Source organism: Pleurodeles waltl, chromosome 3_1 (assembly GCF_031143425.1).
Source record: "Pleurodeles waltl isolate 20211129_DDA chromosome 3_1, aPleWal1.hap1.20221129, whole genome shotgun sequence".
Classification (NCBI taxonomy): domain Eukaryota; kingdom Metazoa; phylum Chordata; class Amphibia; order Caudata; family Salamandridae; genus Pleurodeles; species Pleurodeles waltl.
The window spans coordinates 568638192-568659065 of record NC_090440.1 but is presented as its reverse complement, the minus strand read 5'-3'; the positions used below and the strand labels follow the sequence as shown (position 1 = coordinate 568659065).

Sequence of the window (20874 nt, the reverse complement as noted above, 5' to 3'; positions counted from 1 at the left end):
CAGCAGTACCCTGATGTGCACAGTTCATAAATCGGCAGCATCAGTCCACAAAGAAGGGAGGGAGGGGGACCACATAAAGAGAGACTCCCACTAGACAGCAGATGCTGAGATTATGCTGCTTCAAATGGTTGCTGATACAAAGTGCATGACTTAAAGCTAGTGCACTGCAGTACAAATTAAATGATTTGAAAGATGTAATGAAGGGATGGTGAGTGGATGGATAATGGAGGCAATCAGGTTTGCCTGCTGGTATACCTCTTGACGAATGTTTGACTATAGAGGATACCACCTCCTTCCAACCCAGGAAGCTTTAGTTCCCAAGAGTCAGGGGACTATGACATCCTGGGTTGTCAAGGTATGATTCTATTCTGACAACTCTGCAATTCATACTTATTGTTAAAAGGACCTCCCCCTTTTTGTGGCCCTGAAGAATGCACCTGACCGGCATTTATGCGTGCAGAAACATGTTGCCATAATATGGATGGTGAGGTCATAGCCTTCACCATCTTCTGTTTTGTATGTTTTAGCTGTACCTAAAGTACCCTCTATTAAATGTGTTACCCCGGGTTACCTTGACGTATTTTTAGTTTGTCTGGATCCCATCTAGTCCAGTGAGTGTTATCAAGAACACCCTGTTAATAAGGTTGAGTCCACCCCAGTAGTACCACCTTACCAGGATGGGATGAGCTCTCCGATGATGAAGCATGCCACAACCAGGGAGTGAGGCTTCTGCATCCAATCTTATTGGAACTCTATGATTAAAGATATGCTCCCTCGTGATTCCAGGTGGGGGGCTGTTTTTTCAGTTGTTGGGATCGAAACTGGCCTAATACTGTCCAGCCATCGCATTTTAGTGTTATCCTGAAGTGTTCGTGGAAGGTGTGCGGTAGCGCACCTCCACCTCAGACCTTGTGTTAGAGGTTAAAGCTGGAACACTGCAGTACTAATTAAATGGTTTAAAGAAAGTAAAGGAAGGATGGTGAAAAAAGCTACAATAAAGAGATAAAATTATCTGAAAGAACCAGAGTCAAGGTCAGCAAAGTAATTCAAGTAGGTTCTGCTCCATATCATTTTGGCAGAAAATTGGAATGTGCAAAGGGGAGTATGTGTCCAATGAAGTGTGAACATGCTGAGTATGATAAACTCATGCATGTACAGAATTAGCACACAAAGCTCTCGATTAACAGCTTCTGAACCTGTTTCATATCCCATCATTAGGTAGGAAAAGACCCGCGCTTTGAGAACATAGCTGTACCTACCACAGTATCTGGAAACACAATACAAAATTAAACTTGTTCCTTATCTGAGACAGACAAAAACAAAAATGACATGACAGCTATCACAAAAAAACAAAAACAGAAGACCTTGAACCCAGAGAATAAAGAATGACTGCTATAGAGAGAACTTCAGAAGTTAGCAAAAAAACAAAACAGTCTATACAGTGGAGTACACTAAGAGGCTCTTTGTGAGTCCATAGGAGTTCCAATATGGGTGCAACTTAATCTAATTTGGTTGAAAATTACAGCGGATGTGCTGACCTACTGAAAGACATCTCTCTCTCTGTCCTGACAGATGAAGATAGGCAGACCCTTCAGCAAGACCTTACAACTGATTAAATCCAAAGGGCCATTAAAGAGTTGAAGCCAGGCCGAATGGTCTACTGGTGGAACTATTTAAATGTACTGCTGAGAAGGTGGCCCCATGCTGGACATGTTCCACTCTGCCAGGGCGGAAGGCAGGTTGCCCGATGAGCTAAGACTTGCCACAATAGTAGTGTCCCAAAGAAAGGTATGCCCCAGGATGAGTGTGAGTCGTACAGACCCATATAGCTTCGCAGTGTCGAATCGAAGATGCTCGCTAAGGCACTTGCGCCTCAGTTACTGAGGGTTATCACTACGTTCATACACCCAGCTCAATCTGGCTTTATGCTCTGTAGGGGAACGCGTTTAAGTCTTAGGCACCTGTATGGGGTGCTTCGTATGACTGCTGCCCGTCAAGCTGAGCCCTCAGTTCTGCTCTCATTAGATGCCAAAATAGCCTTTGACAGAGTGGAATGGCCCTATCTTTTTGCCACTCTCACCAGTCTGGGGTTTGGCACCAACTTCTGTCGGTTGGTCAAACTGCTCAACCAGGCTCCAATGGTCAGAATACGAGTTAACAATGCCATTTATCGGCCATTTGCTCTGCTCTGGGGCGACGAGGCAGGGATTTCCGTTATAACCAATGATTTGTGTGCTAGCGCTGGAGCTCTTTGCGGCGCAAATCCGTTAGGACCCTCTTGTCCAGGGAATTAATGGAGGAGGGAACTGGATGGAACATATTTACCTATACGCAGTGGATATCCTGCTCTATTCCACACAGCCGCAACTCACAGTTGACAGATTACTACACATCTTTCATATCTTTGGGAACTATGCTGGTTATACAAACAAATGGGATAAGTCCCTTATTTTCTCCTTAGCTAGGGACGATCCCCGCTTGCCATTGTGATGCATGGCCCTAATGGTACAGAATGGGTTCTACTACCTGGGCATCCACATGACTTGGGACCCTGTGAAATTCCTAAATAGGAACCTCTATTCTTATCTGGCACGCCTCCGTGGCGATGTGCTACACTGGCGAATGCTCCCAAGCTCCCTGATGGGTAGGGCTGTCCTTTTAAGATGATGACTCTCCCTGCTCTAAGTCTTACAAAACACACCTTTTAAAATACCCCCAATGTCTTTAAAAAGGTGAACCACAAGCTCTGCCAGCTAGGTTGGGATTCAAGTGGCTCTAGAATAGCGCTCCACAAACTTTAAAAAGGCGTGTACGAAGGAGGACTGGTTGTCCCAGAAATACTTAAGTACTACTGGGTGGCCCACCTAATAGTTGTGAATGACTGGGTCTTTGCAGACCGGGGTCTTTGCAGACCGGAAGTAGCCAGCCTACAGGGAGGACAGGGAGGCCATGGAGAGTCAGGACTACCCACCTCTGCTATACAAGAGAGCAACAGAAAAAACCCCAACGACTCTCACCCAGATAGTGGTCCGAATATAGCGAGAGGCAAATAGGTTCTTGGGGTTGGCAGGGAAAGCTGACAGAGAAAACTCCACTATGGGATAGCAACCTGTTGAGGGAGTCGGGGGGCTGCCGGGATTTTCTAAGTGGGTCTTGGTTGGGATTGACTACCTGGGAGACATCTGGAGGGACCAGGCGTATGTCACCTTTGAGGTCTTGAAGAATGAGTATGGGATGGGGATGACTGAATGGTACCACTACCTGCAATTGGGTCATGCGCTGAGACGACATATTATACCTGGTGAACAACTACCAGAGTACTTGCCACTGGAGGAATAGCTTCTTTTGAAACCAACGCCACACAAGGCGATCTCCCTAACATATAAGAAACTAATGAACAATTCCCTGGACCCTCTGGAGGCATTCCTGGAAGCATGGGAGGGGGATCTTGGGCTCACTAAGGACGATGATTGGGTGGAGTGGTGTAGAGCCCCCAAGAAGTGGCTATTCTGTCCCGATTACGTCTAGTCCAGTTGAGAATAGTCCACAGGTTGAACTATTCCCGACTACTCCTGTTCAAGCTGAGGAAATGTAAGTCTGATCTCTGCACTAGAGGGTGTGGCCAAGTTGGAACATTCTATCAAACACTTTGGGACTGCCCATCTATCCAACGATAATGGAGGGGTATAACACAAATAATAGCCCTTGTGACTGGCTCATGATCCCACCAGAAGCCTGTTGGCTTCTACTACAAATAAAGAGTGACGAAGAGCGGCCTAGATACCAAAGGTTCTGGCTGAATTTGGCAGCTGGAGTGGCCAAACACAATATAGCGTGGACCTGGGGTGCAAGCAGTCCACCTAGGGTTGAGGATTGGGAATCTGACTTAGACTGGTGCCAACAAGCACAGCATGTGGTATATCAAAGTAGGGGCTGCACAAAAAAGTGGAAGAAGATATGTGGCAGCTGGCTAACTCACAGAGACTGACACAGGGCACTCTGCAGTACAAGTGGGGCAATGTTGATATGTATGATGTGAACACCTCTGCTGTATTGACAACGACTGACAATCAAATGCTGTTGATTTTGTTGCTAATTTGCCAGCATTATGTATGGTGCACTGAGTAATTGTTCAATAAAAAGAATTTTAACAAAAGAAAACTAGACTTTTAGTTCCTGGAAATAGTTTGCGAGGCAAAACCTGGCAAATGTTTTCTAGGGAAAAGAAAAAACAAGGGAATAGAGGAGCCATTATCACATTATACTGCATTTTGAGAGGTAGATCTCGGAATGGGGAGGTAACACTGCACCCTGCAGCATCAGTATTTAAAAGGTGTCATATGACCAGCTAAAACACAAGGACACTCGTAATAAACCCTTTAGACATATATCCTATTTTCTAAGCAAGGCGAATAACCCATAGGACATTTCAGCACTGATACTCAAAATGGCCCATGAAGGACTCTCTAAAGGGCTTAAGGCAGACAGTGCAAACATGTCAAAGGACAGTTCACGGCTAAGGAACAGTAACATCAAAGACAGTAAACCTGGATTAAACTAGGGGAATGGATAATGAAGGGCTACCAAAAATGACAGGACTATGTGAAATTGTAGAATATTTGAGGGCTAAAGGCACAGCTCTTATAGATGTTAGACTAAAGTCAATCGCAGAGACTCCACGTCAGAGGAAGACAATATTCTCCCCAAAAAATGAGGTGAACCTATAGGGGACTCAGTGGCACCATCCACCAAACTGGAAGAAGGAGCCATAAAATTCTCTCTACCTCTGCCATACCAAATTCTTTAGTTTAAAAGCTAATCAAGCCTTGTGTTCCTAGACCTCAGTCTAATGACAAACAGTGCCAATAACTGTTGTGCAGTTCAGTGTCTGCCACATTCTTTGACAAAATCATCAAAAATCTAAGTTATCTCATTCCTGCACCCTCAAAGTGGATGCAAATGAAATAAATTACATTAACTTGATATAGCAGCTATAGAACTACGTTACTTGGCAATACTGCCAAAAATAGGAAATTTAATGCACAAAGACTTGTGGCATAATGAGGAGGCTCGAGATCTAATCAGCGTCCAAACGAGCCCATGAATCAGAAAGACTTCACAGAGTGGCAAGGTTTGTAAAGTGTTTGACGATCTTCCTTTCAGATGCTGGGAGGTATACAAGCATGTGACTGGTGGCAAAGTCCAATGCAAGAAAACTCAACAACCCTGCACTCCTGCAGGTCTGATATACACATTGTCGCTGTTAACATACTTGCCCAGTACGTGAACAGGCGTTGTCCTGATCCCAAAGAGTTTTTAACTTATATGGTCCACAAATGTTGTTTATGTTATGGTAGCCTTTGCCATTTGCTAATAACCCTTGTGTGAAAACGTGGACCAGTTTTTGGATGTTCTTAGGGATTTTCCTCTAGTCACTCGTGATCAGTGTACAGAATTTGCCCACTAAGATTGTGCTCTCTTCACAATACATGGATGAAGGAAGACACTTGATGTTCCCGAAATGGAGAAATTCCATGCTGCAAAATATGCATTTTCGTAAATGCTCATTATCATGAATATTGATACTTTATTGGAATTAAATCCCAGGTCTCGTACGTATAAATATAATTAAACCTTTAAAAACCTCTTACAATACCTGAATAGGATTAGCAAGAATAAATACTTTCTTGATTTAAAAAAAATATGGGTTGTGGCAATCCGTTATTAATCTATCTTCATTTCGGGGGGCGTGGCCAACCAAGCTGGCTGGTGGGACGCGTCTCTAGTGTGCTCTGCCGTCCTGTTTTTATCCTGCAGGGATCCTGAGTGCTGGATGGTAGTACTCCCCCATGCAACGGCAAGTGGAGGTGCGCTGAAGTCGCCAGCTGGTCCCCTCCTGATTTTGGGGCCTGGTGGGACGGGCGTGTCGGCGCTCGTGCGGCAGGGTTGCTGCGGCCTTTGCTGGCGGGCGCAGTGGCCTGCTGACACGGATCGAGTGACTGGAGTGCGTGGGGGGGGAGGGGGGGGCTGATTGGGGCTACCGCCCCCCTGGAGACAGCAGTGAGCACGGCCGAAACCGGGGCGGGCGTGGCTGCTAGCTCGCCCCATAACGAAACTCCAAGGTTAAGGAAGTGGAGGAGGGCACGTACGCCCCCCCTCTTTGGAATGCCTGTAAGTATGTTGCTCCCTACATGTACAGAAGACTAATCTACCCCGAAGGTGGGCTGCAGGATGGGAGCGAGAGTGGTCGGGCCCCTAGGCTGGGTCCCATGGGAGTGGCTTGGGTTGATGCACTCCTCTGAGGGGCCCACTAGTAACCGCCGATGAGGGAGGCCGAACTGGGGCCCAACGGATGGTTCTGCTGCAACAGTGAGGTGTTCGGTTTTCCCACCTCTGCACTGTGTGCAGAGGCATGGAGGACTTGGATCCGTGATCCTGCGCATAGTGTGCGCACCTGCCCAACGCCGGGTTGAAGTAATCGGCTCGGCGGCACAGGCATTTGGAGGCCCCTGCGGTGGACACTTGGGCTAAACAGTGGATCTGCAGTGCCCTGGTGGAAACATATCCCATTCTCCTTCTGTGGAGGTAAGATGGGGCAACATCGGCAGACTGCGCCGTCACAGAGGAACACGATGGAGCAACATACTACCCCTACGCCGCTTTCACAGAGACAGACTTGCACGGGAGGGTCGGGAGAGGCATTGGAGGCGCCAGCCACAAAGGGGGGGGGCCCATGCGTGCTGAGCTGTTAGCCGCCATTCATGGCACAAGAGTGGCCCTGGAGGGGAAAATAGAGACAGTGGCTGTGGAGGTGAATCGTTTGCAAGCTGACTTCCGCAAGGTATCTAATAAAGTCAAGGTGGCCGAGGGGTCTATTGTGGACTTGCAAACAGAGGTAGGCACATTGCGCAAGCAGATGGCTCAGGTCACATCAACTGTTGGGACATTAGAGGCACGGTTGGAAGATTCAGAGGGTAGATCTCGGCGGCACAACGTGCACCTCTTTGGATTCCCGGAACGCGCGGAAGGCTCCACGGTGGAAAGCTCTGTTGAACAATGGATCAGAGAAGTATTGCAGGCAGAGGGGCCGTCCAGGGTGTTTGTGGTGGAGCGCGCTCACAGGGCTTCAGCTGCTCCTCCTCGGCCTGGGGCACCGCCGTGGGCCATCATAGCATGCCTACTGAATTATAAAGACAGGGACTGTATCCTACGGACCGCCCGTGAGACCGATAGGGCTGTCTTTGAGAATCGCAAGATTTCCATCTTCCCAGATATACGAATAAGGTCCAGTGTTCCAGACAAGGGTTTCTGGAGGTGAAGGCCAAGCTTCGTGCCATGAACATCTGATACATGTTGTTGTATCCAGCAAGGCTGAAGGTGATTTCCGGAGGTAAATCGCAATTCTTTGAGCATCCTGAGGAAGTCTGGAGATGTGGGACAGGGTTGGCCCGTGTCCTTCTCGGCGGTCTGGAGCCGGTTCAGCTCACACTCCTGGAGTGGAAGGTTCGGACTGGAGGAGGCGTGGAGATGCCCCGTCCCGGAACTCAGCGCTGCAATGTGATGACTCTGTCAGCAGAACTGAAATCCAGCAGGATGGTACTATGCCCGTGGTGGATCCCGAGCAGGTTGTCGAACTTGCTGGCCCACTGGACGTGGAGGCTGGGGCACTATCTGTTGATTCTTGCCTATGTGGGCCCTTGGGAGACACTGTTCGTGCGGCTTGGCAAGGGGCCCTGTGATCGGCCTGTGATCCACGTCCTGCATGACTGGAAGTAATGACACTCTTACGGAAGTTGTTTAAAGGGGCTTCATATGTCTGTGTGCTATATGGTTGAGGCGGGGGAATGTTTATCCTAGGTGATGTTTGGATGGGGTGGATGGCACTGTGTATACTGGTGGGGATGGGGGGTTTTCACTTCCACAGTTGTGGTAGGCGTTTTGGGTGTTTGGGTGTGGGGCATTGTCATGGCAGCGTACATATACAGGGAGTGCAGAATTATTAGGCAAGTTGTATTTTTGAGGATTAATTTTATTATTGAACAACAACCATGTTCTCAATGAACCCAAAAAACTCATTAATATCAAAGCTGAATATTTTTGGAAGTAGTTTTTAGTTTGTTTTTAGTTTTAGCTATGTTAGGGGGATATCTGTGTGTGCAGGTGACTATTACTGTGCATAATTATTAGGCAACTTAATAAAAAAAAAATATATACCCATTTCAATTATTTATTATTACCAGTGAAACCAATATAACATCTCAACATTCACAAATATACATTTCTGACATTCAAAAACAAAACAAAAACAAATCAGTGACCAATATAGCCACCTTTCTTTGCAAGGACACTCAAAAGCCTGCCATCCATGGATTCTGTCAGTGTTTTGATCTGTTCACCATCAACATTGCGTGCAGCAGCAACCACAGCCTCCCAGACACTGTTCAGAGAGGTGTACTGTTTTCCCTCCTTGTAAATCTCACATTTGATGATGGACCACAGGTTCTCAATGGGGTTCAGAACAGGTGAACAAGGAGGCCATGTCATTAGATTTCCTTCTTTTATACCCTTTCTTGCCAGCCACGCTGTGGAGTACTTGGACGCGTGTGATGGAGCAATGTCCTGCATGAAAATCATGTTTTTCTTAAAGGATGCAGACTTCTTCCTGTACCACTGCTTGAAGAAGGTGTCTTCCAGGAACTGGCAGTAGTACTGGGAGTTGAGCTTGACTCCATCCTCAACCCGAAAAGGCCCCACAAGCTCATCTTTGATGATGCCAGCCCAAACCAGTACTCCACCTCCACCTTGCTGGCGTCTGAGTCGGACTGGAGCTCTCTGCCCTTTACCAATCCAGCCACGGGCCCATCCATCTGGCCCATCAAGACTCACTCATTTCATCAGTCCATAAAACCTTAGAAAAATCAGTCTTGAGATATTTCTTGGCCCAGTCTTGACGTTTCAGCTTGTGTGTCTTGTTCAGTGGTGGTCGTCTTTCAGCCTTTCTTACCTTGGCCATGTCTCTGAGTATTGCACACCTTGTGCTTTTGGGCACTCCAGTGATGTTGCAGCTCTGAAATATGGCCAAACTGGTGGCAAGTGGCATCGTGGCAGCTGCACGCTTGACTTTTCTCAGTTCATGGGCAGTTATTTTGCGCCTTGGTTTTTCCACACGCTTCTTGCGACCCTGTTGACTATTTTGAATGAAACGCTTGATTGTTCGATGATCACGCTTCAGAAGCTTTGCAATTTTAAGAGTGCTGCATCCCTCTGCAAGATATCTCACTATTTTTGACTTTTCTGAGCCTGTCAAGTCCTTCTTTTGACCCATTTTGCCAAAGGAAAGGAAGTTGCCTAATAATTATGCACACCTGATATAGGGTGTTGATGTCATTAGACCACACCCCTTCTCATTACAGAGATGCACATCACCTAATATGCTTAATTGGTAGTAGGCTTTCGAGCCTATACAGCTTGGATTAAGACAACATGCATAAAGAGGATGATGTGGTCAAAATACTCATTTGCCTAATAATTCTGCACTCCCTGTATATATGGATCTACAGTATTTTTTGATAAGCATGCTTTACTGTTCATCCGTGGTGGATACGGGGGTTCGGGGATGCCAGTTTACGTAAGTTCTAAACGGTTTGATGTTTATAACGGCAGTACATTGTTGAGAGTGAGATGGGTGGTTGGGATTTGTCTTGTCTTCTTCGTTTGGGTGTGGGGCTGGAGTAGGGGCCCTAGCGGGAGGGGTGGCTTTACAATCTAAACTTGGGTCAACAGATTAATATACTGACATGGAATGTTAGGGGTCTGAACAGCTACACTACGCATTACAGAGTACACTCTTTCCTGAGACGGCATAGGGTTCATATAGCGTGTCTTCAGGAAACTCATTTAACAGAAGAGGAATCACATAAGTTGGCTAGAAAGGGGCGGGGTCAGGTGTTCTCTTCATTCTTTTCATCCTACGCAGGGGGCGTGTTGATCTGGATTGCCCCTGGGGTCCTGTTTACACATATCTACAGTGAAGCAGATGTGGAAGGGAGATATATACATTTACATGGCACGTTGGATGGAATGCCCCTTACCATTCCAAATACTTATGCACCTAACATAGATGATCCTTCCTTTTTTGACACCATACCTGAAATGCTGGGGGAGGGGATAATCACCCCTCTGATATGGGCTGGGGACTATAACTGCATATTGGATGGCGAGGAGGTTCATTCGCCTCCTAAGAGGGGAACAAAACCATTGATGATGAGATCCCTCACAGAGATCATGCATAATCTAAGGCTTTGGGATGGTTGGAGAGAACTGCATCCGAAGGCCAGGGAATACACCTGTCACTCTAAGACTCACAACACATAAAGTTGGTTGGATTATCTTCTCTTGGGCGGACTGACTTGTTCACAGGTAATGAATATTAAGCGCTTGGGTAGGATTTTGTCTGATCATGCACCGGTGCTGATGCATGTGCTGTGGGGATCTGATGCTAATGTGTCCCGTGGGTGGTATATGCCTCCCTCGTTTTTGATGGAGGCTGGCTGTTGTGAGAAAATGGTGGTGGCCCTCAAGGACTATTTGGATTTAAAATGGGGGTATGACTAACTCAAGGGGCTGCCATGAAGGCGGTCCTAAGAGGAGTGTGCATCGGCACCGTATGTGGGGTGCGCAAACAAATGGAACAGGAACTTACAGAATGGGAAAGTGAACTGGAGGTAGCACAGCAGCAGACACCGGGAACCTCAGAGGTTGAGCAAGAGCAGCTTCGTCTGTTTCAGAAGGTTAGTAACTGCTGGGATACGCTGGATAAGGTTACCCTTAGATCTTTTAGACAGCGTCTTCACAGTCTGGTAAATTGTTGGCATGGCTCCTTAAGCTGGAGGTTGACTCTCCTTCCATCCTGAGTATTAGGAATGCGGAGGGGGTACAGGTTACTAATCGCAGAGATATTTTTTGGGTATTAGTGGAGCATTTGCTGGTGGTGTCCAGAGCTGGTCCCCCTGTCTTGGATGTTAGATTAGGAGAGTTTCTGAAACGGATGAGACTTCCGCGGCTAGGGCCGGATGGTGTGAAGAGCCTAGAGGCTGAGATAACAGTTGCGGCTCTGGAGGCGTTGTCGAAGTCTAAATCGCCTGGTGGGGATGCTTCCCCCATCAAGTTGTACCAGACGTTCCTCTACTGCTGAGGGAGAGGTTGTTGGCGGTGTTTGAGGAAGCTCGGGATCAGAGTGTTCTTCCGAAGACCAGGCGTCAGGGCGTTGTCTGTCTAATGCTTAAGCCTGGAGGGGATCCTGGTGACCCTTCCTCATATCGCCTGCTTGCTGTGCTCAATACGGATGTCAAGATTCTGTGTAGAATTTTGGCTACTCGACTGCGTGGAGTGATCTGGGGTCTGGTACACGAGGAACAATGCAGATTTATTCCCGGTCGTAGTGCGACTTACAATTTGCGTCACAGGGCATGAGTTTTACATGAAACAGCAGAGTCGGGAGACAAATTGGTATTTGTATCACTGGATCTAGAGAAGGCTTTAGACAATGTGGAGTGAGAGTACTTATTAGCAGTTCTGCAGGGAATGGGATTTGGCTCTCGATTCTGTGCTTGGGTTCGTTTATTGTACACTGCTCCCACTGCATGTGTGCACGATGTTTGGACGATTGGTAGGGGAACCCGGCAGGGATGCCCATTGTCACCGCTCCTCTTTGCTTTAGCGGTTGAGCCACTGGCGGCCTGGCTGTGTGAGTAATTAGGGCCCTGGGGTGTTAAGGTGGGTCGGGCCAATCATATCGTCTCCCTGAATGCTGATGATGCGTTGCTATACCTCTGAGAGCCACGCGTCTCATTCCCCCTATTGTTACAATTGATGGAAGAATTCGGGCTGTGTCTGGGCTATGGGTGAATAGAAAGAAGTCACTGCTGTTTCCTATGGGTTCGCTGTGTGATGTCCCACCAGAGGATTTGCCTGAGGTGGGGCTCATGTGGGAACTTGAAAGTTTTTGTTATCTGGGCATATGGGTTACAAATACGGTAACAGCACACCTGACGCACAATGTGGAGCAGGCGGTGAAGGGATTGGAGCACTCTGTTTCGTTCTGGAATAAGCTGCCTCTCTCCGTGATGGGAAGGACGGCTGTGGCCAAGATGGTGTTCTTGCCGCAGTGTCTTTACCTGGTCCAGAATTCCTTGTTTCCAATGACGGCTCTGCTTTTTAAATCGCCTAGATAGCTTGTTGATCTCCTTTGTTTGGGCTGGCCGCCGTAGCAGGGTGGCATTGTCCAAGTTACAAAGGAATATGGAAAGTGGAAGCTTGGCACTCCCTAACATTAGACTCTATTATTATGCGGCTTATTTACAACATGCTGCTAAGTGGATGACGCAGACGGATAATTGAGAGAAGCGGCTGTTTGCTGGCATGTTGGGAGATGTGGCCCTGGTGCACGCATTAATGTTAGGCGGTAGGTCGGTGACTCCTGTCCCCTACCTGGTCAAGAGTACAGCTGGGATCTGGGAACAGGCAGTTAAGAGGATACTCCGACGTGCCCCATTTGACAGGGAACGCAAGATCTGGAGTCTAGCCTCTTTTAGGGATATGGATACATTCATGTCAATGGAGGCTTGGAGAATGAGTGGCTGCTTGCTGGCGGATGATATGTATCCCAATGGTGAGTTTATTTCCTTTCAGGAAGTGAGAGATACGTTTGGATTGAGCGCTGGCCAGTTCTTGCAATATGCCAAGATTGAGAGTGTGGCTCGAGAGGTCTGGTCTGGGTTTCCTTTGGCCACTGTGGCATCAAAGATGTTGAACAGGATAATAAATTGGGGAGATGATTCCCACTTGGTGACTCTGTTTTATACAGCGCTGCGCCGGGATAGTGTGGGGGTAGAGTGTGCAGCGGCAGGCCCTGGAATCGAGAGCTGGAGAACCCCATAGAAGATGTGGACTGAAATTTGGCTCTATCGCTGGTACGCACGGTCTCTTGTAACCACAGATTTAAGTTATTGCACTTCAATTTTGTCCATCGTGTATACATCACGCCTGCTCGACTTAATAAGATGGACCCATCAAGGGAGACAGGGTGTCCTCGATGTGGGGAGACTGGTGGTTCTTTTCTCCATTTGGCCTGGGCCTGCAGGGAGGTACAGCAATTTTGGTGGGTGGTGGTTTGGGAGCTGAACGGGGTCACCGGTCTAGGGCTCGAGGCTATGCCATTGGTTTGCATACTGGGTATAATAAAGAGACCACTGAGTATGCGCGTCCCATACAGATTCACGCAGCTTGCTTTGGTGTTGGATAAGCGAAGGGTGGCTATGGGCTGGATGGGTACACGAAGTCCATCCCCCTCTCACTGGTCCCGTGATGTTTTGGAATGGGGTGTGGTTGAAGAACAAAATTTGAGACTCACACATAGGGAAGAAGGGGCACTGGCGGACATAACGGCCCGGAGTGCACTGTTAGAACGCTTCCCGGGGCCCAGGAGTCCAGCTCTGATTGGAGCACGGAAGAGGATCCTTGACCATAGGATGTTATACTATGCGTATAAGAGACAACCAACAGTGGTAAAAGAGTCACGGTCGTAAACGAGGTGTATGAATGGTTTGGTTACATATGAGGTCCTTGGGGAGGGGAGGGGGGCGGTTATTGCTGGTCTGATTGGATATGTCCAATGTTTTCGCCTACAGGTATCATCAGCCTCCACCCGGGAAAACAATGGACATTGTGATATCTCATATGAAAATGTACTGCCTGTTTTGTTTTTATTTTAAGTTGTTTATGATAAACTCAATAAAACAAAGTTATAAAAAAAAAATCTGTCTTCATTTCTACACGACTCAAGACACGAATGATTGAAAAACAGTTTCGAGGAGAAGGAAATTTAGGAGAATAAAACAAGGTAGCAAACGAAAAATGGAATAAATGGCCTGGAGGCCAAGAAATATGAAAGCGATTAATAGTGGTAATCAGGGTCTAACCCAATTAGGCAAAGTACCATAATGAGCTTTTAGTACAGACGGACCATGTAGAAGAGACAGGGGGGAAGACAGAGGCAAAAGAAGAATGGTATAGAAAAGACACTGACAACAAAAATGAACAGAAAAAAAAAAAAAACTTCTGTGGCCCAGAACAAAAACATTTAATTAAACCAAACCTTTGCCAAAATGAATTCAGTATCTTGGTAAATGCAATTCACATAGAAAATGTTGATAAGACTGGTTTGGTGGAAGTTTGACTATGACGGATTTCTTCAAAATGATAACATACATTGGTGCACATTTTTCTTCATCTCCATGTACTTTAGAAGCATGACTTGCAGCTGCCTCACAACTACTATACTACTCAGTAAACAAAACTGAAAGCCACTTCATTTTACTTGCTGTAAGAAACTCTGAATTAAAATTTCTCCTTCTCCAACCTCATCTCAAGCGCACATCACGATCACCTCCCATCTATCCAGATCCCACAGGACACTGTTGACTACATAATCCTCGACACATTTGTTGCTCTTATCTCTGAAAGAGCCATATCCCAGCACCCCTCATATTCTACACCTGATTCAACACCATTCCTTTTAGTGAGCCAATTCAATGCCCACCTCTTCCTAGAGTGGCTCTCCCAAGACTCCACTCCCTCCTTTTACCATCTAGCCCTCCTCCCTACGGCTTGAATTTTAATCTATACATCTTCACTGACGGAACAGATTACCACCTTATAAAGTCCTCTTTAGACACATACTACAGACTGCCTCTCTTCAATCTATACTGCACAGTAAGTTAAAGATTCAAAACATTTAATTTCCTTTCTCACTTCCCAGACTCAATTCTCTACAACCACATGCAAATTAGTAGAGTGGTGCATTTTAATGGTGAAAATTAGCTCCTACCGTTTACTACTTCAATATCAACTCTTCAGCATCCCAAAGATCCACCCACACCTATCATACCTCAACATCCTAACTAATGCTCTATTATTTAGAACATTTAACTATAGCAATACATCTTCCTCAACCTCCACTTTGGTTCATTACAGTCTATAACCGAAACCCTCTACTTTGCCACCTCCAATGTTCATCAGCCTTTGCTATGCAAAGGTTGGTTGGTTGACACTATATTGCAGAGTCCTGTACAATTCTTAACACTTGCCTTGAAATGCCCCAAATAGCCTGCCATCATCACTCGCTACCTGAGACCTTGAAACCACTACTGGCTCACCACTGCTAAGCACCTATTACACCTATGAGGCTTGCCTCAGGCATACACAGTTGAAACATCTAATTTAAATACTGGCAGTGCACCACAGTCAACAATACTAAAAAGTCAAATTCTTTAGTGTTGTTTCATTCAGATCGTCTCTTTGTTCTTTTTTGTCTTAAAACAGCACATATTCACAGCAGGAACCGCCAAGGCGTTTCGTCCTTAACAAACGACTTTTTCAGGGCAAATAGTTTGATTCCACTTTGATCCGCCATTTTCGAGGGGTCATACGCAATGTGATCAAAAATATCAAATACATCCTTCATGAATGCCAAGAAAAGAATTCCGCCCTCGCTGTGTCCATTCGCGAGACATGGAATGTTGAAGGCACTGATACCGGATGTATTTGATATTTTTATCAACTTTACTCTTAGCTTCAACATGATCTTTCTCTTAGGGTTCCACAATTCAAGCACAGCCCGAGATGAAGTTCAAATCTATTTAATGACTTCGCAACATAGCAGCCAAAATTCCCAGCTATCTTTTCCTTCCAAACAACCCCCCTCTAGCTTAAAATGTTGATCAGGAAAAAGGTTATGGGCTGGGTTGCATACTGTGATTGTCTCTAGGTTTTCTGTCACACCCTGGGTGGCTGGCTAGCAGCGAGTATCAGCAGGAATCACTTTCAAGTTGTCACCCTGGTCCACAAATAAATGTATCCTTCACAAGTGTCCTTTCTCTTCATTACAAAAAGGTGGTCAGACCTATTGTATAAGGAAAGGCTATAAAATAGACTATGAATGAAAGAGAAGTCAGATTTGTTGGCTGTGCTTACAAACAGACATCCACTGGTTCAAAGCAATGTTGCTTGAGTAACGAATAGCAGTACTAACATGTTTTATGGTTTTAATTTCTTAGTTTGTGCATTCATTCATTTACCTGCTGGAAACTTTCTCTGAGGTGACTTTGGTCTTCGAGATGGCAAAATTCAATAATGTCTTTTCCAAGGAGGTCCTACGAAGAGACAGAATTAATATGACATTTCTAAGTATACTATAATTACATTTGGAGCATGTTGCTTTCACACATATGTTGCATACATCTCTTCAGAGGACATTAAATTGTCTCTAATTGAGGGGGCTTTTCCTGTTGTCTCTAATATGCCATGAAGATGCTTTGATGCTTTGCCTAATTAACTTGTACCCTGCCCTCGTAAGGGAGATTCCAATATAGCCTGCGATATGAACCTGAATTAGCACTTCTTTTGCCAGAATATTACCTGATCTCCAGGTTAAAAAGGTCACCATACCTGATATGAAATAGCTATGACACTGTCTTTGTCCATTGCGTTCACAGCATTCTTGGTGATGAGGCTCCCTTTGTGGTCTGTGATTTGAAGATGCCCTTACACCATCAATGGTTCTGGTTATACTATTATACTATCCGCCCTCTGCATATGGGGGTTCCTCTTACGGCCTGTGACCCCACCTTTCACACCAATGTTCCAAGCACACTGTGGGGTGCTTCCTTTCAAGGTAACTGAGCTAACCTGATACTGTCCTTGCCCTGATCCGCCTGCCTAGTGTAAAAGGATCCTCTAGTGATCTCTGACCTGAACCAAGCACAAAAAGATTTCTGTGTTTGTCCAGCATGTTCTCAGTCCTTTGGATGCAAGGCTCTTCTGATGTTGTCCAATGTGTCTTTACACAATTTTAGATACTATCCAGTATTAATTGTGCCCAGTTTATGAAGACTTTTTGTTTGCAGCTGCTAAGAGTTTTTTGGGTGCTTGGATTTCTCTTATGGTCTTTGATATGCCCTGACGTTCTCTACGACACACACTAGCACTTAGTAATATCTGCTGCAACCAACACAGTTTTATTATTACTACCACTAAACGGTTATTTTGTTTTGAGCGCACATATCACTCCCCAGCAGTCTCCTGGTGCATAAAGGATACTACTATCTAGAATGTCAGAGGCAGAACTAACAGTTATGTACTCATATAAGTGCAAAACAATTAAGTTTTGAGTTTCTCCTTGAACTCAAGAAGTTATGGTTCAAGTTGGATGTTGAGCAGAACATTGTTCCACATTACAGCTCCTTGTACCCAGAAGCGCCTGCCTCGCCCATTGTTGTTCCTCAAAGTAGGACACTCTAACAGAGACTGGTACTTTGTATGCAAACTATTTGCAGAAAAAAATCTGATCATTTGCTCTGCCTAGCAAGTGTCCAACCCTCTGGCTAGAAAGTCTTGCCTCGCAATCTATGGTCTCCTATTTTAGGTGGAGTGTAGATACATACACCCGTCATAAAATTGACTTGTCAGACAAATCAAAACTTTTTCCCAAGATCTAAGGTTTGACATTTTAAACTGCAGTTTTACGGCAGATCAACCAGCACAAGCAACATTTCACACAACGGGAACTCATACAATCATAGAATATATGTACATGCACACTGCTAAATTTGCCAAATGCCAAGATTCTACATTTGGTGAAAGAAAGGAAAGTGATCAGGAACATCGACTAATCACTTTAAAACGGATCCATAAAGAACTTTGCACTGGGAAACTGTCAGATAGTACAAATATCACAATAATCGAACCAAAAACAATTAAATGGAATTGTTAGTTAAAATTGAGAAACTTTGGAAACAACTGTTTATTAAAATAATTCAAGAAACAAATCCCAATTTAAGGATGAAGGAATGGGACTCAATCCTACTGAAATTGTTTGTTTTCTCTCTATGGCTCTTAGGTGTCCAAACATGAGAACTAAACCACAAACCCAATAGGATCTGGCAGTTCAAAACTGAAAAAGATCATGTAGACAAAAGAAAAGACACTCCAGGGAACAAGATATGCAAACAATAAAAGGAATGAAAAATATCAGTATCACTGGTACAGCTACTACAGCAGCAGCACTGATGGATAGGACTCTACAAATCCATAAATAGCACACATGTGAACACGTTTTGGACACTGATAGGACTTGGCAGTTAAAAGTACAATAGGACAGCTGACAGTGATCAAACATGTCAGGTACACAAAAACTACTTTTGTCACCAAACTGAAGTCTCTATACAGGGAGTAAGAGACATTATTACAGTGATAAAAACATTGTGCACCCCTGGTCCAAATGACTTCTCAAATGCTATTATAAAAAAAGTGCAGCAAACTGATCACCTCTTTTAACAGTCATGTTCAATACCATGCTCCTTACAAGTAAGGTCTCAAAGTCTTGGAAAGGTTCCATCATTCAACACATTTATAAACAAGGGCTTAAATGAGAATCTAACAGCTACTGTAGGATAGCACTATAAGACACAGATGGGAAAATCTTTGCAAAACAGTTGCATAAAAAACTCGAATAATAGGTAAAAAGAAAGAATTACTTTTCATCAAACAGGGTTTAAACCTGGGTGCTCAACAATGGATAACATTGTTGAAATTCACATCCTTGCCTACAACGTACGACAAGCGAAAGATAAGAAGCTATCTGACTGTTTTATAGGTTTTTCAAATGCTTTCGGTAGGGTAGACTGGAATACACTTTGGTTGAAAATTGCAACCTGGGGAACAGACATACTCTACTAGACTTGATAATGGAACTTCACCCAGAAATGTGTGTCCAGGTAAAACTAAGAGATGGAAGAGGCCTGACCCCAAGAATTCAAACATCCAATGGACTACCACGAGAAAGCACATTAGCCCAGCTTCTCTTTTCCCTGTATCTTGCCAACCGTCAAGAATCATTGGATAATAATGAAGGGGATGTTCCAAAACCTGGTCACATCAAATCCTTTTCCTGGCATATAGCAGTGACACAGTGTCTTCCTCAAAAACTCCAAAGTCAATCAAGATTTAAATGTATGACTGACCAACATTAAATAGACCTTGTGAAGAAATACTTGTATCTTGGCATTGAATTGCAGGAACTTTTCAATAGGTCTCAACATATCACCAAACAGACCAACAAATGTACTAAAAACAACACAAGTTATCAAACATTTCCCAAACAAATATAGAGGATGCACCATAGGTCCTACAATCACTGCAATTATTGTTACATTAGTTCCCTATTTAATATGGCACATTCATTATATATACTGAGGCACTATTGAAACTAGATAACATTTTGATTAACAATGCAAGATAAATATTACACCTTAGACAATCAACACTTCATTCTAGATGGAGACAAGCTGGGATACCTTCAATACGAACAGAGAATATCAGAGATTTTTTTAACTACATATGTGACTGCTTCCTATCACATAGCAACTCTCTTAAAGCCCTAATAAAGGAGGATTTATCCATTTCCACTTGGGAAAAATATATTTTTTCACTTCATTATTTATTGAGAATGTTGCAAGAATGTGCTTTATTATCCATAATCTCTCTTGTGAACATGAACGCAATGTAAACAAGTAATTAATCAATCGCTTAGCACAGCTCATTTCAAATGTGTTTACGGCAAGAATTTTGGATATAAAAACAGAGGGTACCTACAAGACAATTCTATTTAAAAGAGACAACAGTATTTGGCAGTGGTGGCTGGTGACTTTTAAAAAAGGTGGGGCGTGAAAGGTGGGTATGACTTATGTAGTGAGCAAGCTTAATGGGTAAACATGAGGGTGGGGGTCGGTGGGGAGATCCTCCTCCCAAGAAGAAATTGAAAAAAAGATTGACAAATGGTGCCAAAGATTGACAAATGCGGGCAACGGCCACTGGCCGACGCCCGCACTACCTCCCTGGTGCGGGTCACGACCAGGGAGGGTATTAATAAATCCTCGGGTGCGTTTCACCCGAAGATTTTTTTTTCCTTTCCCCGGGAGACACGGAAGCTTCCGTGTCTCCCCCGCCCCTTTGTGACGTCAGCGCGCGTTACAAAGTTGTTTTCCCCATCGAAGCAGGAAGCAGCCTTGCGGCCGCTTCCTGCTTCGATGGGGAAAACGGCCTTCCCCACGTTCGGGAAGGCCTCGTAAGAAAGGGCCTTCCTGAAAGTGTTTCCTGGCCCCCGGTCGCAGCTGTGCTTTCAGAAGGCCTCGTAAGAAAGGGGAGAGTCTCCCCTTTCTTACGAGGCCTTCTGAAAGTGTTTCCTGGCCAGCTGCGATCGGGGGCCAGGAAACACCACTAGATGCCAGGGATTTCACTTGGGGGGGTCGGCCCCCTTTGGGTGCAAGGTAGGAGAAGAATCTGCCCCCGGTGGTGGTGTGTTTGATGCGGGGGACAGAGGCGAGAGAGAGGTCAGCTGAGCGGAGGTTTCGTGTGGGGGTATGGAAGGTGACTCTCGTTGAGGTAGGCAGGGCCTGTGTTGTGGAGTGATTTGTGTGCGAGGATGAGGATCTTGAAGGTGATCCTTTTGTCAATGGGGAGCCAGTGGAGGGATTTGAGGTGTGGGGAGATGTGTTCGTGTCCGGGGAGGTCGAGGATGAGTCGTGCTGCTGAGTTCCGGATGCGTGTAGTTTGCGCTTGAGTTCTAAAGTGGTGTCGGCGTAGAGGGCGTTTCCGTAATCAAGTCTGCTGCTGATGAGTGCGTGAGTGACAGTTTTTCTGGTCTCTGTGGGGATCCATTTGAATGTTTTTTTCAGTATACTGAGTGTGTTGAAGCATGAGGAGGTGAGAGCGTTGATTTGTTGGGTCATCGAGAGGGAGGAGTCTAGGATGATGCCG

The 20874-nt window shown here is 45.4% G+C and overlaps 1 protein-coding gene across 4 annotated transcripts in view; it reads right to left on the bottom strand.

Moving 5' to 3' along the window:
• ARNT2 (aryl hydrocarbon receptor nuclear translocator 2) overlaps positions 1-20874 on the bottom strand; it is a 684205-nt gene that overhangs the window by 258743 nt on the left and 404588 nt on the right. For all 4 annotated transcript variants that reach the window (XM_069222996.1, XM_069222993.1, XM_069222994.1 and 1 more), the window contains one exon: positions 16137-16211. In XM_069222996.1, the coding sequence (XP_069079097.1) occupies positions 16137-16211 (75 nt within the window). The remainder of the gene's footprint in view (positions 1-16136; positions 16212-20874) is intronic.